General features: G+C 43.2%; 2 protein-coding genes across 2 annotated transcripts in view; one reads left to right on the plus strand and one right to left on the minus strand.

Moving 5' to 3' along the window:
* Window positions 1–12,991: 12,991 nt before the first annotated feature.
* LOC120841042 lies at window positions 12,992–14,305 on the minus strand. Its single transcript, XM_040211877.1, has one exon. It carries the CDS (start codon window positions 14,303–14,305, stop codon window positions 12,992–12,994), a length of 1,314 nt encoding a protein of 437 aa, XP_040067811.1.
* Window positions 14,306–16,217: 1,912 nt separating this feature from the next.
* Window positions 16,218–19,150, plus strand: part of LOC120841041 (ficolin-1-like) — a 46,930-nt gene continuing 43,997 nt past the window's right edge. Inside the window, exons 1-2 of the mRNA XM_040211876.2 lie at window positions 16,218–16,292; window positions 18,008–18,176. Coding sequence (XP_040067810.1) covers window positions 16,218–16,292; window positions 18,008–18,176 — 244 coding nt within the window. The remainder of the gene's footprint in view (window positions 16,293–18,007; window positions 18,177–19,150) is intronic.

Here is a 19,150-nt window from a genome sequence, read left to right on the forward strand (position 1 = left end):
GCCCCGTCCCGTTCGTGCGCGTGCGCAGACATTTCCCGAATTTTTGTCGAATCTTTGCCGAACTTTCTTTCTAAACTTCGGCATGCGAGGAACTTCGCCGAAATGAAGTTCGGCAGATTCGGTCCACCACTAACTTTTACGGCGGAGGTGATAGACCCCCTAGCAATGACGCTCACGCCGGACTGGCTGCTCGGCAACGCGCGGGACCTTAAATTTCAGATTCGGACGGCGTGTGTATCACTCGAAGCGCGTTACCCCCCCCCCCCCCCCCCCCCGCGCCTGCGTTCACGCCGCTTCATGGCGACAGTGTGCGGCTGCTAATCGCAAACTATTAACCCACTTAGCCCCCCCCCTCCCCCCCCCCCCCTTCTACCCCAGTACACGCCGCTTCGCCGCCGGCAACCCAAGCCCCGCTGTCCCCCATGCACATCAGTAAATAGAGTCCCATGCGATTTAGTTCACCAATGTTTCGTCGACAACTTTCATTTCTTTTTCAGTGTCAATCGTAAAAAAGAGACTTCATATATATCGCCAAATGCCTCGACAAAACAAAAAATTCGAGGAAAAAAAAAAGAGTCAGCCCACACTGTGAATAAAACCCGGGTCTGCTACGTATGAGGCAGACATCTTACAACTAAGTTTCGCTACCACTTCGGAAACTCGCATTGTAACCACTGCCTATGTTGACGGTGGCAGCGCCTATTTCATTTCATTTAATTACCTCGAATCGCCCGATGGCATTACACGAGGGGGAGAAAAAAAGTGCAAACACGTTGTATTACACAAAATACGCAAGAATAAAAAAATCGAAAATTGGGATTACATAAAACTATAAAAAGTAAAGGGTAACTGCTCATTCAAATTGCATGTATACAAACAAAATTAGCAGAATGAGTCTTCACAAGCATTTGTAAATAAAACGCAAACAGGACTGCTCACCACGCTTTCAGGTAGGTTATTCCACTCGCCAATAACTAGGTTTAAAGGAGATTCGAAATACATTTTTGTGCGACTGGATGGCAACCTGATTTTCTTCGACCGAGAAAAAAAATCGGTAGAGGGGCAGTAGAATCACAGTTATAAGATACGGATTATGGTAGGAAACTCGGTGGAGAAATGGGAGGCGTGATACTTTGCGGCTAGAGCATAGTGATGTAAGGCAAGCTTTGGACTTGAGAGCTGCCACGCTTGACGAAAAAGAGCAGCCTCTAAAAATAAAACGAACGGCTCTCTTTTGCACAGATTCGAGTTTCTTATTTAAGTAGTCTTCCCAGGGATTCCAAAATATTCCAGCTTATTCGACCGTCGAACGAATAAAAGACTTGTAGGCCAGCAAACATACATCAGAGGATGCCATATACAAATTTCTTCTGAAATAACCGAAGGTACGATTTGCTTTACTAACGATAGAATCGATATGCATTTTGCAACCCAGATTTTCAGTTAGTGTAACACCGAGGTATTTATAATTCGTAACCTTTTCAAGACTATAGCCGCTTATTTTGTAGTTGTTGGTAATTGTCGTGTTTTTTTCGTACAAAAGGTAAGAAATTTAGTTTTCGACATATTGACGGTCATTTGCCATTTCTCACATCATGGGAATAGAGAATCTAGATCACGCTGCAGGGTGAGGCTGTCCTCTGTTGAGACGATACGCCTATATATTACGCAATCGTCCGCAAAATGTCTAATTTTCTAACAAATAGAGTTAGGAAGATCATTTACATAAATTAAGAAAAGCAGCGGACCAAGGACCGATCCCCGAAGGACTCCAGATTTCACCGAAATTTCGTGAGAGAGACGTTGGACACTGAAACGGATTGAGTTCTAAGGGAAAAAAATTTCCTGATCCAGTGACCAAGAGACTGGTGAATGTTTAATGTTTCTATTTTTGTGTAATAGGCGTTGGTGCGGGACTCAGTCAAGCGCCTTTGTGAAATCGACAAGAATAGCTTCCGCCTGCACCCGTGAGTGAATGTTCTCATGTATATCGGTAATGAATTCAAATACTTGAGTTTCGTAAGATCGTTCCTTTCGGATACCGTGCTGGTTCGGGAAAAAGAAGTTAGTATCTAAAAGGTAATTAGCGAGGTGGGTGTAGATCACATGTTCCAGAAGTTTGCAGGGTATGCTTGTTAGAGAAATTGGACGGTAGTTATTAGCAAGCAATACGTCTCCAGACTTAAAGACCGGAATAACCTTCAAGGGATCAACAAAACTTTTTCAAAGTTTCTTTTCCCGCTTACTCGCAAAAAAAGTGAAGATTAGAACGGCTTTCATTGGTTTTTTTATTATTATTTCGAAAACTTGTTTCCATCCGCTCGGTCGTGGTTCATGAGGTTTCTTGCTCAAAAGTATATTTGGCCATGCTTGTGGTGCGCTGCGCTATTTTTCTCTCGGTGGTAGAGAGGTGGTAGCTCTGTGCTACGTTCGCTTGGAACAGCCCCAATGCCTGAAACGTGACGCCTTCCTCGTATTTTGTTAGGTGGTCGTGTTCGAACTCTTGCACGTTTAAGTACCCCCATGTTAGTTTCTTGTCGGGCGTTTCAAATAATGCTGCAACGTATCCCTCCATCAAGATGTCGGCTACCCATGGCACCACCTGAAAGATGCAACATATTGAAGACACAGACATATGGTGTCACCCAAGTTTCGATTAAATCGTCAGCGAAGTAAGGCAAAATATTGATTGTCGCTGATTTTCCTCAAAATCAATGCAACACGTTAATATATAGATCTAAACAAGTAATACGAATTACGAGTCGCAATAATTTTTGTTTTGTTAATTTATTGTATATTTTAAGTTTGTTCCAAGAGGATAAAGTCGGGGTCACACTGCACGTACAAAATACATTCTGCAAACACGAGTCATCGCAATATCCCTGGTTCGAATGCCACGTCCTCAGGTTCCTCCCTGAACTTATAGCCATACGGCATTCAAAGCACGGTTCTCGCGGTGACTCGCGTTCGAATCTGTGTGCAGACAGTTTTTTTTTGTACCATGTATAAGCAGTGTGATCCCTGCTTAGAAAACTTTAATGGCAACACTGTAAATGTGACGTTAGATGTTGTATTGCGGGCGCTTTGCTCGCGGCGGGTTACCAGAAGTTCGAGTGGCGTGATATGAATGATGGGGAAGGAATCGAGCCAGCAAAACCAATAAATATGCGCAAAATGCACTTTTCCACACAGACGGGGATTCCTACGTGCCTTTGCGCTGCCCCGGCCTAAACGACCCTTGCGCACCCCACAATGACTTACTTTCTACATGAAAACTGGACTCCTCAGGCGAGCCTCCGGTCATGCGGCAAATACGTCGAGCCTCGTTAAGACATGGTCGTACATATCACAAAATAAAGACTGTTCGCTGCCACATGATGACACGATTACCTGAAGGTACACCTGAATCATGTAGGGAGCATATTTGCTTCGTACATGTCCAGGCAGGTTTTGTGCGCCCAATGTGTCCCTCATAAGCCTCAGACAGTGCCTGCACACTGTCCTTTGAATGATGTGTTAAGTCAGACTCGCACTGATCATACATCAGACAAAAGAGAGTCTGCAGAGAGATTCCAACGCGAGTCGCCGCGAGATCCGTGCATTGAATTCCGAATGGCAACGATTTCAAGGAGGAAGCTTTGCACGTGGCATTCGAACCCCGGATGTCACAGTGACTCGTATTTGCAGATTGTCTTTTGTATCAGCAGTGGGACCCAGGCTTTACACATCCAAAGCAAGTCTTCGAGAACCCACGCATATATTCGTCTATTCTACCTAAACTCTTTTGGGTAGTTCAGATCAAAATACGCCAAGAATGCGAGGGCAAAAAAGTACCTGAAGAAAACACATTTTCTGCGAGATCACAAGAGCTACGAAAAAAAAGTAGCGTTCTCTGGAAAGTCAAACTCCAGAAATCTCAAAGGCGATTATGAAACCACCAGCTGTGCACCGCTATAAGCAGCCTCATAGCTAAACCTGGCGGTGGTCTTTCTGTCCTGGACAATCCGTTATAGTGCCGGGAAACATTACCGACGCGAAGAAAACCTACATATTATCCTGGTTACAAGCCTTCTTATTGCGGGTGTGCATTCAGTTGACTTTTTTTTTTATGAATCTAGTGTTAGACTGGTGCCGTTTTGTTTTACGCTGTTAGCTACGTGATGGTTTATTTTAGGTAGCCAGGAAGGTTGAACGATCTCCATAAAAATTTACTTCGAGGGATTTTCCGGTCAAATGTTTATATTGTCATTGCTTATAGGAATATCATGGTCACAATATCCGAATTTTTCATACTTCGCAGCACAAGTAGTTCAATTTTATACAGCACCCAAATGCTCAGATTGCACCCACGAAACGCACACCGTTTTTTGTTGGCCAATGCGGAAGCTCTGACGTAACATCACGGCGAGAGAGCCACGGCAGCTCTTGACTGCTGTCTCAGTAAAATAACGTGCTCCTAAGAAAGGCAATATTTACGGTATGGAGGAAAGACCAATATTTTCTGACAACGATCTTTGTACGCATAATCCACCATGTTGATCAAAACCAGAAGTCTACGTCGGCGGCTTTGACATTACCATGCCTGATGTCAAGTCACGAGACGAGAAGCCATGCACACTTGCGCCACTGATCGCAAGAAATGTGTTTCTTTGTCGCCCAAATCGACCGACACCACGCTGACACATCGATCCCCGTAGTTTTTTATCAGGTCTGCCTCTATAAAGAAGCACAGATCTTGCGATCAGTGGCGTAGCATGGGATTGGCTGAATGGCGCCATGATGCAGAGTATTTATACCCTTGATTTTTTGACGATTAAACCAGTTGAAGTTAGCGCATTGTGTTGTCTCGTTCCTACTCTTCGTCCCTGTCGTGAAGCGCTATTCTGTTCCCCAAGCTTCAGTACAAACTCGCCCAAGAATCCGCATTACTCAACTATCTACAAATACATGGCGCAGCGATGGGATCACGTTTCTGTCCCTCCTATGCAAATATATATATATGATGTCTTTAGAGGGGCGGCTATTTAACTCCTTTCCGCATAAACCCCTTTTTTATAAACGTGTCCTCGACGACATATTTATCATTTGGAATAATGGGAAAGATAAACTCTTTGAATTTATTAATTTTTCCAACAATTTTAATCCACATATTAAATTTACATATAAATACCCCGATACAAAAATAGAGTTTCTAGACATTAAGATAAGGCTTACTTAAAATGGTTTGAAAACAACCTTATATCGAAAACCTACAAATAGACGACAATTTATGCATTATAAAAGCTGTCATCAAATACAAAACAAAAAAGGTATACCATAGAGCCAAATGCTACGATTAAGACGCTTATGTTCAGATGATGAGGATTTTGATATAAACGCTATAACACTAGGAGAGGATTTCATTAACCGTAAATACCCCTTACCTTTAATAAATAATTCAATATCAAAAAGTGGAACATTCTCTCGAAACGCGTGTTTAGTAGAGCGACCGAAAAGAAATAACTATGAATTACGACTAACCTTACCTTACCACTAAAACTTCCAAACATAAAAAAAATATTCTTAGACGAAACATGATTCTTTTACACATGGACACTGCTTTAAAGGCTGTTATCCCTCGACCACCTGGTATAGCGTTTAGAAACCACGTAATTTATTGGATTTTTTTAGACAGTCCCGAAACTCTATCGGACGTAGCCTGGTCCCTCTTGGTTGCATAAAATGCAATAATAACCAATGCAGTTTATGTGTTGATATAATTATAGCTAACTCTATTCGTAGCACAGCAAATAACTTTAACTGAAAAATAAATGATACCTTTTACTGTAATTCGGAAAATGTTATTTATTTGATTCAATGCAACAAATGCCCAATTCAATACATAGGAGAAACTAAAACAACCATAAGTAAACGCATGAATTTACATAGAAGTCATATACGTAAACACCAGTGTTGGGCAGAAATACCCAAAAATGTATTTGGAAATACAAATACTGGGATACATTAAAATAGTAGGTAAAATACTGATACTAAGATATATCTGTAAAAATGTATCGCGATACGTATCGAAAATACATTTTAAATACAGGCAAAAAGTATTTGGAAATACATATACAGGAATACATTTTAGGAAGGGCAGAAATACAAATACAGAAATACTGATAGTGCAATACATTTCCCAAATGTTTCGAGACGCCAACTGAGATGAATCTTGAAGTTTGAACTGGATGTTTTCGATCCCGAAATTACTTTCCTGTAGGCTTGGCACTTTGCCTTGAAGGTAATGGTTTCGGACGACTAGGAGTCTTCAATGGGCCCCAAAAAACGTTCCATCAAGGGCTGACCGCGGTGCCCTCCATGACATCCTGTTTGTCTGACGTGGGAATCCTGTCAACATTGGTCACATGATGTCACGGTGGAATGAACTAGTATTCTTTATCTGTAGGTGTGGCCTTGAACATGAAACTTTACCACGCTGCTGTATGAAAGGACAATACGTACTTTCGTTTTAGGTTACCTAGTTGAAGATCGTGCATGCAGTGTCATTTGGAATTTTGGAGAATAGTGGACCACCTGAAGCATCTTGGAATACATGTCTTATCTTTTGTTACGGTAGAAAAAAAACGATACGGTAGCATACCTGTTCTGAAGGTCCTTACTACCGACCCTCCGCCACCGACGCACGGATTGAAGTCCTCAAGTTTTCCTTGCCATTATCCAAACAGAGACCTCGTATATAGATTGCGAGCTAATATTGCCGGCACAGGTGCGAGCTGTCCGAGAAGCGGCGGTCTCGAGACGAGTCACTGGGGTACGTAGTCTGGGATAGCACAGCGAGGCCACTTCTGGCCTCCTCCTGGGTTGAGGGTCAGCAGAGCAGCGGTTCACGATCACGTCGGCTGATGACGTACCCTTGAGCCGTGCAATGTTACGGGCGCAGCCACAGATACATTCGAATATGTGTTGAACTTCACAGCGTGAGTCTTATTATTTCAAGTCAACCACCGCCAGGCTCGTGCAGCAACGGAGTGGGACTCAGCTTTGCCGTCTGGGTGTACTCTGAACGCTAAGGCGAGAGAGACGGTTAGCGGCGGGCATTGGATGCCAGCAAACAATGACTCAAGAAATTCATACCTAAGGACCTGTGGCAGAAGATGCCCTGACTCCACTCCTGGCACGCCACCTGGTTCGAGTCCCCGACTACGCAACACTTCTCAGAAGAGAGAAAAGGACGCATAGAAAATTAGTCTGCAGAATCAAAAGGAACCTTGGTGAGCATGGTAACAATGCCCCACCATCTCCTTGACTCTGGTGCCCTCAGAAGTAAAAAAAAAATGCGTTCGGACTTATTCTTCTTTTCTTTTTCGGGGGGGGGGGGGGGGGTGGTGTATTTCTCAAGAAATGTAACGAAATACAGTTCATCCTGATTGTATCGCGATACAAAAAAACATTACAAATGTATTTCCATACAGGAATACAGATACTGGTGAAAACAATGTATCGCGATACAGAAATACAGATACGAAATGTATCTCTGAAATACTATCGCGATACATTTGTATCGCGATACTGCCCAACCCTGTTAAACACATTGCCGGACCAGTTTCTCGTCACTTAAACTCCGCAGGACAGACCGGACTTTCGGATTTTAATTTTATTATACTCCAGAGGGGTTTTCGAACCACCAAGGATCGAAAAAATAAAGAATCGGAATTTATTTACAAATTTAATACTTTAGAACCGAAGGGCCTCAACAGTTCGAAAGGGTCATTGCCGTCTTTTTTTATGGGCATTTAATTGAGATCTTTTAATCGGTGCCGCACTGTTCTTTTTTTCTAGCTTCGTCGTTTAATCTGACACGAGCAAACGCTTAACATTGGGCCTCTCATTGGCTTCACATGACACCAGGTATAGTTGGCTTACATCCAACCACATGTCCCAAAAACTGGTTTTGTGATAATAACGGCGTTAATGATATTATATTTCATCACTTCAATGCTATTCGCTGCTTTTTTATTGGTATATAGTAAACTTTTAAGAGAGAAAGTAGTTGAGTAGATGCCCACTAAACGGTAAGCATTTGTCCAATTACTCCTTCTTTTCGGGCATTTTTCTTTGATTGAAAGAAAAGGAAAAGGAAGTGTTCTCGTTTTGACTGACGAAGTCTACCAGGCTCGAAACATATCTGCAGATCACTTTTTTGGCGACCTTCGGCGACCATCTCCTATAAGGGCAAAGATTAAAACAGCGCAAGGGCACGGACAAGAACAAGAAGGTAGACAAACAGCGCCTTGTTTGTCTACGTTCTTGTTCTTGTCCGTGTCCTTGCGCTGTTTTAATCTTTAATCAGGAAATACCAATTAGCCCAAACTTCTACTTTATAAGGGCAAATATTTTCTGAACAAATTTCTCTCGAGTGCCTTCTTTTTATCCCAGGTGCTGTTCCTATATATATATATGAACTGATGACGTTGCATTTCAAAGCGTTGTCGGAGTTTCAAAGCATTTAGTGAGTACACGTTACAGCCTGAGTCAGGGCTTCTTCAGTCTTGAAGAGGTCCTCACTAAGGCCGAAACGTCGAGTCGCTAAATGCTTTAAAACACGAATAACTCTTCGAAGTGCGACTTCATCCGATTATATTCTTCGGCATCATATTCTATACTTCCTTTATACATAGAGAGAGAGAGAGATCTTGACAAAGAGATCTTGTTATTGTGAATGTCCTGTTGTTTGATATCTAAGACTACTTCAAATCGTTAACTATTAAATGGATGTCTAGCATTTCTGTAAAACAAATTATTGGGAAAACCAAAAAAAAAAAAAAAAACGATTTTTAGGGAGGTGTAACTGGTAACGGAACCCGTAGAAATTAAAACCGTAAAGAACCGAAACAAACCCGATATCACCAGGAAACGGTAACCATAACCGTAACCGAAACGTTACATTTTTCGGTTTGAGTCCCTGACAGCGGGGGCAGGTGGCCGGTCGGGCAGCGTTTAGCGAGGCTGGCGTGGGGCGTGTTCGTGTGACTAGTTCTTCTTGTTATGGGCTGTGTTTGAATCAATACCCTATTGTGTGTATACTAGCTCTGATGAAGAGATAGGGACTCGCAATGTTGTCAAATACTGTGAAGAAAAAGACTGACCGGTGGTGTTTTGTGCCGAGGTGCAACGTGGGTTAAAACACGTGCAAAGAAAAACACTCCTTGTTTCGGATGTCGAGCGATGCCTTTCTGTTCGCAGAACGGAATCGTTTGATTAAAAAAAAAACTCACTGCGCTACGCGATTGTATTTTTATTTCTGAATGGAAAAAGCAAGACTGGTGCAGAAAAAAAATAGAGATCTAAGAGGGACATGTGACTTCTGTTACATGTCATTAACAACAAATTTCTTTCAGTGGGGTCAGGCTTCAATATGACAGCACATGAAGTTGATTCCTTTATCATATCAGCATTGGTGTTTATATTCATATGATGTATGTTCACTAGATAAAATAAATTTAGGCATTACCTGGGCTATGAGCTCACGCTGATAATGCAGAAGTCAAGAAAAGTTCGGTTTCATTAAACTATGGTACACAAAACATATGTATTGATACCAGTAGAAAAGCTAGGCATTTAAAGGTCTGCAAAATGTACAACTGCCAAACAAAAAATCGTCCAATATCATAATATAGATAGACAATTATTCTTCTATAAAAGCAAATCAAAAAAGAAATTAAAGAAGCCAGACTTTGTAAGGAATTGGCCGCTCCGAATCGGCATTTGCACTTGGAATATAGGCTTCTGCCGCTCGCGCGGGTCAAGTTCTTTTTCAGAGGGGTGTGGGAGACGATGGTAACTTGTTTCAAACAACCGACCAATGGAAAAACAAACGAAGAATACGCCCATTTTCATCCGGAATCAAGCACCTCTCCCCACTGAAAAATCTCATTTGTACTTATTTATTTTATTTATAATTTATTAATACTACTGTCTCCTATTTCAGGAGACGTGGTAGGAGTGGTTTAGAGCATATGGGTACACAAAAACAATAATAAAAAACACCAGGTAACAAGCACAATTATATTCGTTCTAGCTGATCCAAAAACACACAAACAGCGTTGTACAAAGGCTATATTCATCGCAAAAAAATTAATAAATGAGCATCAGATACAAGAATCACAAAGATCTCGGAGTTTATTAAAGAAGGAGGACTCTGGTGATGCTGTTAGTATATCGCCTGGCAGGGAGTTCCAGTCGTGAACAGTCCTTGGGAAAAAAGAGTACTTAAATGCATTAATCCGACAGTTGAATTCTTTGAGCGTTTTGCAATGACAACTTCGCATGGGATAATCTTGAGGTGCGGGTGAAATATATTTAGAGATATCGATTTTGAACCGGCTGTTTAATAAATCAAATAGACACTTTATTCTCCTAAACATGCGTCTATGCTTTAGGAAGTTCACCCCAGAGAGGACGTACAGTTCAGAGACGGGATATTTTCGCTGAAATTTATTATGAATGAAGCGTAAACTTTTTCTTTGAACATTTTCGAGGACGTTTATGTTGGTACTTGTAAACGGATCCCAAACCACCGAAGCGTATTCTAGGATGGGTAATATGAAAGTTTTATAGGCTGTCAATTTAACGTCGGAAGAGGCATGTTTTAAATTTCGTCTTAAGTACCATATCTTGGATAGTGCTTTGCGCGCAGTAGACATGATATGAGTGTTCCAGCGTAGGTCATTCGATATAATGACACCCAAGCATTTATAAGAAGTAACTTCGGCTAGTGAAGTACTATTAATGGAATAATCGAAAGAAAGATGACTTAATTTATGAGTTATATGCATTCGAACACACTTATTGACATTCAATGACATCTGCCAAGAGTCGCACCAGTGCGCCATCTTGGACAAGCAGGTGTTTAGTAGAATCTGGTCACTTATTTCATTGACTTCTGTAAATAAAACCACATCGTCTGCAAGCAGTCGAACACGTACTGGAATATTAGCGGCTAAATCGTTTATAAAAATTGAGAACAGTAATGGCCCCAGGACCGACCCTTGCGGAACACCCAATAAAACAGGGACTAATGATGATTCACTCGGGTTGATCTGTACATACTGCTTTCTGTCCTGTAAGTAGTTCTGGAGCCAGCGAAAGATACCTTCGTTTTGAACAATTGATTTGAGTTTAAGGAGAAGTTCACTATGTGATACTCTATCAAAAGCTTTAGAAAGATCTAGGAATATGACGTCAATTTGTTTGGATCGATTCAGGATATTTGCGAAATCATGGACTGTGTCAAGTAACTGAGTCGTAGTAGAAAGGCCATGACGGAAACCATGTTGATTTGAAAAGAAAAAAGCATTTTTTTTCTAAGTAACTCGCGAGGTGTTTAAAAACAATATGTTCTAGCAGTTTCGAACAACGTGAGAAACATTTGTGTCCAATAAACAGATGTCAATCAAACAAGATATGTAAGAACCATATAAGAATTATATAAGGTATATACGAACATATGAAAACCATATGAGAAACTTTGAAGAAGTTTTTTATAAGTTTCTTATGTTGATCTTGTATGTCGTTATATACATTATATAGTTATTATAGGGTCCTTTTATGTTCTTATATATCTTGTGTGATTCATACGTGTTTATTGGACACAAGAAATTTCGCATACAAATGGATTTTTCACTAGGGCTGCTGTGACCGCCAGGCCTCTGTCAGTCGTCGGATGACCGCGCTCTGCCCCACAGCACCCTCACCGGCCTGCTTGCACATTGCGACACACTCACGGCCGCTGAACGGCACACCTCCCCATTCTAGTACACCATAGCCTCCTCTATACTGACAAAGCCTGGCAGATTCCCACGAGAAGCGGCCGCCGAAATGGAAAAGGTGGAGCAGCAGACAATTGGTGAGAGGAGAGCCGCGTGACTGGCGCCCGCTGCTGCGCGACGCCGAACACACACTTCTCCAGAGCAAACAAGTATGTTTCGGGTCCTCGCCGCTGCAAAAGCTGTGCGCTGACGTCCAGATTTCCCAAGAAATGACTCTGATGCTCTGTGCTACCAGTAGTGATGCGAGGGCTCGGAAAAAAACCGGAAATTTTGGAAAAAAAACTGTTTTTTCTGGTTTTTTCCCCGACATAGTGTTCGGGAAAAAAACCGAAACCCAAGTTTTTGAAGTATTAACAAATCTATTAAGCAAATTTCTGCAACGAACGTTATAATTGATATCGCTGATCTCATCGAAAGGGAAAATGGCCATCACGCTCCTCTGAATTGAGTTTTGCCGGCAGAGCAGGCGGAAACTTAATCACGCTATACTAAACATAATACATCTTTCAGCCCCTAAGAAAACAAAACAGCGCGACGGCGGGGCAAGTGAGGAAACACAATCACCTCGGGTTGTCTGCCGCCTCGCCCCGTCGTTGCACCGTTTGCGTTGTCTAAAAACTATGCAGCAACCATCCCGAATGACCGTTGCTTTACTGTTCAGTGTGAACGCCTTATACGGAGGAGAAATGACAGTGCTGTCTGAGGCTCGTTGGTAGTGTGTACGCATGTGATGAAGCCGTGTTTCTAAGTCCTCTATGGCGTTTTTCTCGGTCAATAAATTAATATACGAGACTCTTAATTTACAGCCGGATCTCCACTACCGCACCAGCATGAACATAGCTTTAAATAACATAACAGCAGAGTGGCGAAATATAGTCGCATATGTCAACCATGGAAGAAATTAATTGCTTAATGTACTATCATGAAGGTAGTGCCATGTTGTAATGCCACGTTAAATAATCATATTCAAAGGGGAGTGAGGTTTAACAACATTGATGTATTTTGTCATGACCCTTTCCCCTTCTAAGGGTACAACTAGTTCTGCATTAAAGAGTACAGGATCAAACTTCAAAACCAACATTGGATGAGGTAGATATGCACGCGTTGACTAGATATATTTTGTAAATTAAGACGGATGTTCCAAAGCAGTGTGTTAGTTAGGGCTACTCTGACTCCACGCTTGAGTCATCTCCGTCGTGGTATTTCAGATCAGGGCTCCTGAGCTCGAGATTGGAGCGAACAAACACCAACTTCTGCACTCTGTGTCCTTTGAGTCGGTTCCTACTTTTGGTGTGGAGACCGCTGAACTTCGACCAGTTTCGTTCGCACGCAGCGGAGGAGGGCGGGACTTGGAGAAGGCAACAAGCAATTGGTGCCAGGGGTTCAGAGGCACACAGCCCTTGCCACCACGTGGACGGTGGAATATGCTTCACCGAGTCCTCCAATGCCTTCCTCGACCAAGCACCTGACTGGACCCGGTATTCGGCGAGATTTGACAATACTTTTCCCACATCGAGACACATCCTTTCTGCTGTCTCTGTGATGTAGACCATTGCGTGGCATACCTCTTCGTCACTTAAGCACCGCCCTTTGAACTTCGGGTCGAGCAAATTTGCTGCAGCATGTGCTGGACGGCAAATAAAGTTGCGTCGCTCACACAGGATTTCTGCTACTCTTTTCTTTTCGCCCGTTGTCAAGGCAGAGTTTGGAAGGGCCTCTTCGACTTGTCTTGTTACTTTGAACAGGATCTCATGGACGTCTGAGAGGACAGCAGTGTCTGACTCAGCCTCGGAAATAGCACGGGCAACTGGCTGCAACACGTGGAAGGTGCTTTGCACATCTCGCCAAAAGTAGTCTTCATCTAATATCGTTGATCTTATTTCCCTGCTCACTTGAAGCTCCGCAGCGATCACAGTTTTCTGTAAAGCTTCTTTGGTCTTCAGTAAGCCTTTTAGTGACATCAAAATGCCCGCCCAGCGAGTTTCAGCTGGTAGTTTTAATGTGGTCTGGTTTCCAGCATTGCACTCTTCTTGCCTCTTAGCAAAGTGAGCCGCAACCACGTGAGAGTTTCTGACATACTTGATTACAGTCTTGGACCTCTTGCAAACTTCTTGCAATGTCACCAGTTTGAGCATGTCCGACAGCAACAAGTTTAGTCCATGAGCACAGCATCCAAGAGTAGTGATGCTAGGGTAGCGCAGACTGACAATTGTCCACGCGGCCTTCATGTTGCTTGCATTGTCGGTAACAAGAGCGAAAACCTTGTCGGTTCCAATTTTCTCCACAACCTTCACAATCTCTCCCGCGATGTAGTCTCCTGTGTGCCTGTGATCTTCCGTCTCCACGGCGCTGTAGAAAATAGGCTTCGGTGTAGCCAACACAAAGTTCAAGATGCTCTCGCCCCGTACATTGGTCCAGCTGTCCGTGAGTACAGTGACGCACAGAGCGGCGTTGACTTTCTCTTCCACCTGCGTCATCACTCAGGCATACTCGGCCTCCAAGAGTCGTCCACCTAAAGAATGCCTGGAAGGCGGCACGAATGCGGGCCTGAGGAGCTTGAACGCTTCTCGCCAGTATCTGTTTTACGTAACTGATAAAGGCGTTCCACTGGCATATATCGCTCGAGCCAGCGCCTCATCAAGCTTTGCTTTGACACCCTTGCGTCATTCTGTCAACGAACGCTTCTATAGAAGTTCGCTGCTTGACATACCTGTCGGCCTCATTTTGAGAGCTTGTGCTTTCATTTTCCACAGGTGCACGCTCTGACCGTAAAACTTCCACAGATGGGCTCCTGGACCGACATGCCCCAGACTCTGATTTTGTCGGGTCGTCCGATGCTGCAGACCTGATGTCCGGGGGGCACTTCGAGCACCTTTCGATCTGCTGCCGCAAGCGAGTTGCGTTGGGAAATTCGTATTTGGCACAGCAAAATCTGCACACCGCTGGCCCCTTACCACTGTTTAGCACGTCAAAGTTCCTCCAAACGTTGGAGCGCGGCCTCACCATAGCGAACAGCGCACAGTTTTCACGGATCCACGGCGAAAGTCCATACCCGAGAACGATGCGCGCGAGGTTTCGGAAGCGGCGCTGTTCAAGCTAAAGCGTTATAGCTGCCCTGGCTGAGCTCTCCACGGCGCACAGCACACAGTTTTGACAGCTCCACGGTCCACGGCAAGTGTCCACACCAGAGTAAGATGCTCAGAACTTTCACTAAGGGGCTGGGAAAGCTAAAGTGATATGGCTCCTCCGACTGCCCGTCGAGAGCGCCAACGGCACCGGCGGGGACGAAGAACTGCGTAGGTGCTATCGGTTTTTGCCAGATGAGTAGTCAAAGCTCAGCTAAATTGACAAAAGTTGTCGTAAACGTTAAAAAACGTGATATAATATAATAGTTCACCGTAAAACTGGCGGAAATATCTTGCGGTTGTTGACCTCTGTCGATATATTTCGAATCATTACTGAATTATAGCTGTTGAGAATATTTTTCGAATGTGTCCAAAATTTCCGGAAAAAAACTTGTTTTTTTCGTCGTTTTTTTCCGGCCTTCAAAATTTCCGGAAATTTTACATCTCTAGCCCTGTCGCAAATTTGGAGCGCGAGGATCTGGTAGCCTACCAAATCCTCGCGCTCCAAATTTGCGACAGGGCACTCTTTGGCTCCGTCGTCGAACTGCCGCGGTTTGTGAGTATAACCGCTCATTCACGCTGGAAGCCAATCCGCGCTCGCAAAGCAGTTGCGAACGCGGTGCTATAAAGATCCAGTGCAATTGCACGCGCACTCGATGGCATCAAGAGCGCGTGCAATTGTACTGGATCTGTATACAACCGCGTTCGCAACCGCATTGCGAACGCCGATCCGCTTCCAGTGTGAATGAGCGGTAACGGAGGCTATGAGTACACCCTGCCTGAGGCAAGGTTCTGCCAACCTCCACGGTCGTTTCTTCCCAAAATTTTATCAAACAATTCCCTGGTTTCCCCAAGATGTTCAGGAAATGTGTTAATTTGCTTGAATGCTGAGATTATCGTTACGGAGCACCTTAAGAATAGAATTATGTAGTTGGGTGACCATTTAAAGGTTAAATTTGCTTCGTTAAAACCTTTTTACATAATTAAACTGTGTTACTTTGGCCTTGGGTGGTCCCCTAAATTCGCTGTTGTTCCCACTGGAGATTACCTCTGGTCCCTATAACATCCAAAGAAGCCTTTTTCCCGCTGCACTCGGCCGGCACGAGGAGGAAAAAGGGAAGGAACGTGTCTCTACAACCCACTGAGACCTAATTAAAGTCAATCCCTAGATTCGAACAAATTTCTCTTTGTCCCTAGAATATAATGCAACTCCCTAGATATAGGGCAAAATCCTTAAGGTTTTCAGCACTGGCTCTGTCTCTACATGTCTTATTCTTTCGTGTTTTTCAAATTGCCGCAGAACGAAGGCGTGTTCGGGAACATAACCGGAAACTCTACGGTCTCCTTCTGCACTACACTGCGCAGGTGACAGGCAAGGCGGTGTAAAAGTTCAGAAGACGGCTACAATTTGTGTTATTTTTGATACAAAGGAGAGCTCATCTACTAAAATATTTACCAGTTCCTTCACTAGGAGTGAAAAAACTCCCGCAATTATTAGACCCAAGTCTCATAATCACCGTAACTCATGATTTACCAGACCTCTGCCCCTCTTCAAAAAGGCATTGCTTATTTTTTACTTCAAAAGATATGCATATATTACTTTGTTAAAAATTTAAATGTTTATTATATCAAACAATCTAAATACAAACTCAAATTAAGCAAATATGGACTTCTAATAGATCGGTTTAGCCCACCAAGTGAGTACCCTATAACAATATGGCAAACTTCTCAGATCATTTTAGAAAGAACTTATTCCGAATTGAAACGTGATAAATAAGTTCAATTCGGGTAAGAAATCCACAGATTCTGAAATATTCTATTTTTAACAAAATATTTTCGAAATTGACTTTAACCGAAGAAGTGGAGACACAGCTATATTCCCTGTAAGTATTATAGACGGCAATCATACTGTAGTAGTCAATACTAATTAGAACCCTAGAACGTATACTTTTTAAGGCTATGCCCGACATTATTTTTTTTTTTGCATTAGGTTATATGAACCATTTTTGCAATACTTGAACTTGCAATCACCATAATATGCCGCCGTAATATTAGTCCAGAGGATGTTATAAGTGACTCGCAGCGTGCAACAAGAAGAAGCACATGCTTATTTTAAAACTTTTATATTCTTCAAGAATAAGTTGAATATCCCGCAGTCTTGCCTATGAGCGTTTTGTGCTTATGGCATGTTATACTTTCCCTATTTATAAAATTAAAACAAAGTGCTCGCATATTGTACGAATAGCCACGAAGGGGAATATAGTATTTTTCATAAAATACTGCTGCCAGAAAGTCATATAAACCCTAGTAAATTAATCTGATATGAATAAACATTTCTCTGTCAATTAAACGCATAGGATCAAATAAGATCATATAAAAGCATAAAAGAACTTTATAAGATCATATAAGGAAAATAGAATATTATCTAAGAAGTTAAAAGTAACTTCTTATCAGTTTGGTATAACTTCTTATATTATCTTATATTGCTTTTATGTACTCTCATAAGGTTCTCGTATGCTTTTCGCATCGATAACAACGACATGAAAAGATCAGTGAGAGAGACCATTAGGATAAAGACGTCTGCCGAATGCATCAGTCAAACATCCGTCCACTTAAGTTCAGACGCCGAAAATATTTTGCGGCTGACTGGTTTGAGGGAACCGGGATGACATCGGGGTGTCGCGGTGCGTGTGTGTTGACAGGAGATTTGTCGGCGGCTTTGTGACTGGTTTGGGAGCACCGGAGTGACCTCGGGATGTCGCTGTGTATGAGCGTTAACACAAGATTTGTCGGCAAATTCGAGTTGGCGACGTCTGAGCTTATTTCTGACTGGAATGTACGGGGGCCTCGGAAAAGGAAGAGGGAAGGAGTAAGGGGTTTCGGGAAGAGAAAAGAAAAAAGAGGGGGACAAAGGGTGGCGAGTGACATGTATGTTTGTCCTATGAAATAAAGTTTGTAGCTGCGTTTGAGACTTCGTCCGTGTCGTTGTGTGTTTGTCCCTGGTCCGCATCGCCAGTCTCGGGTTTACAGCTCTGCTCAATTTACACCAGCTAGCCTGCACCCTCACCGTTGCCACATTCTGATTCCCTTCGCGCTGACTCATCTATCAACTTCCAGGTGATTCAACGTCGGTCCAGATCTGAAGCCGAGAACAACTACTTCGAGAAAGTTATCAAACATTACGAGAGTGGATTTAAAACACAGGGGGGAGCTTCGTGGATAGGCAAGTACAAATGTATAACTCCTTCTGTATTAGCATCCCAGAAAAGGCAACCCAAACCTGGAGCACAAAACAACTGCTTTTAAATGGCGACCTTAGAAATTGCAACGGTAGCGCGACAGCTTTTTGTCACAGGAATGACTGGTTCGGGGCAGTCGCTTCCGGACCAGTTTTTTCGGACCGGAGGCAGAGTCACTTGGTCCCTGAACTAGTCAGCAGCGCCTCGAACATCCAGCACTTCTGCGGCAGTTGCAACAAACATGCCTGTCATTTCGCGGCAACGTAACTAGATTTGCTATAACTAACGTTTGGTCGCTGTAAGGAGCATAAATAAAGAGCCAGTGTGGTTTCTGTGGTAGCTCTGATCAGCGCTATTTAATAGTACTCATTTCTCTATAACAAGCAGCATCCATGTTTGAAGGAGCCCCCAAAAATAAACTCAATCTGATAGCCAATCCGTGGCTTATGACTTCACAGGTACGTATATTGTACCGGAAAAAAAAAAAAAAAACAAGAAAAAAAAAACGCAACTCCACGTTGTGAATGATGTTGATTGGGGCGAAGCTTTGGTGGTGCGTGTCTGCGTAGACGCTGAGCCGCAGCATGCCGAGCCTTTCGTTCGTTTTCATCCATGTCACGCTGCGGTCAAATGCTCAAATGCGTAAATAACCACTTTCCATACCACACATTCTCTTTCTGACATGGATGAAAACGAACGAAAGGCTCGGCATGCTGCGGCTCAGCGTCTACGCAGACAAGCACCACCAGAGCTTCGCCCGAATCAACATCATCCACCACGTGGAGATGCGGTCGTTTTTTTTTTTTTGTCCTACACGAGCACGGGAGCACGTGCTCACGTGCTCGTGAGCACGTGAGCGCGTAAGCTCACGAGCAGGAGCACGAGCCCCCGACGCCGGACATCGGACGGACATACGGACATTTATTTTTATTTATTTATTTACATACCTCTAAAGGCT

This window comes from Ixodes scapularis, unplaced genomic scaffold (genome assembly GCF_016920785.2).
Source record: "Ixodes scapularis isolate PalLabHiFi unplaced genomic scaffold, ASM1692078v2 PGA_scaffold13__105_contigs__length_92229423, whole genome shotgun sequence".
Lineage (NCBI taxonomy): Eukaryota > Metazoa > Arthropoda > Arachnida > Ixodida > Ixodidae > Ixodes > Ixodes scapularis.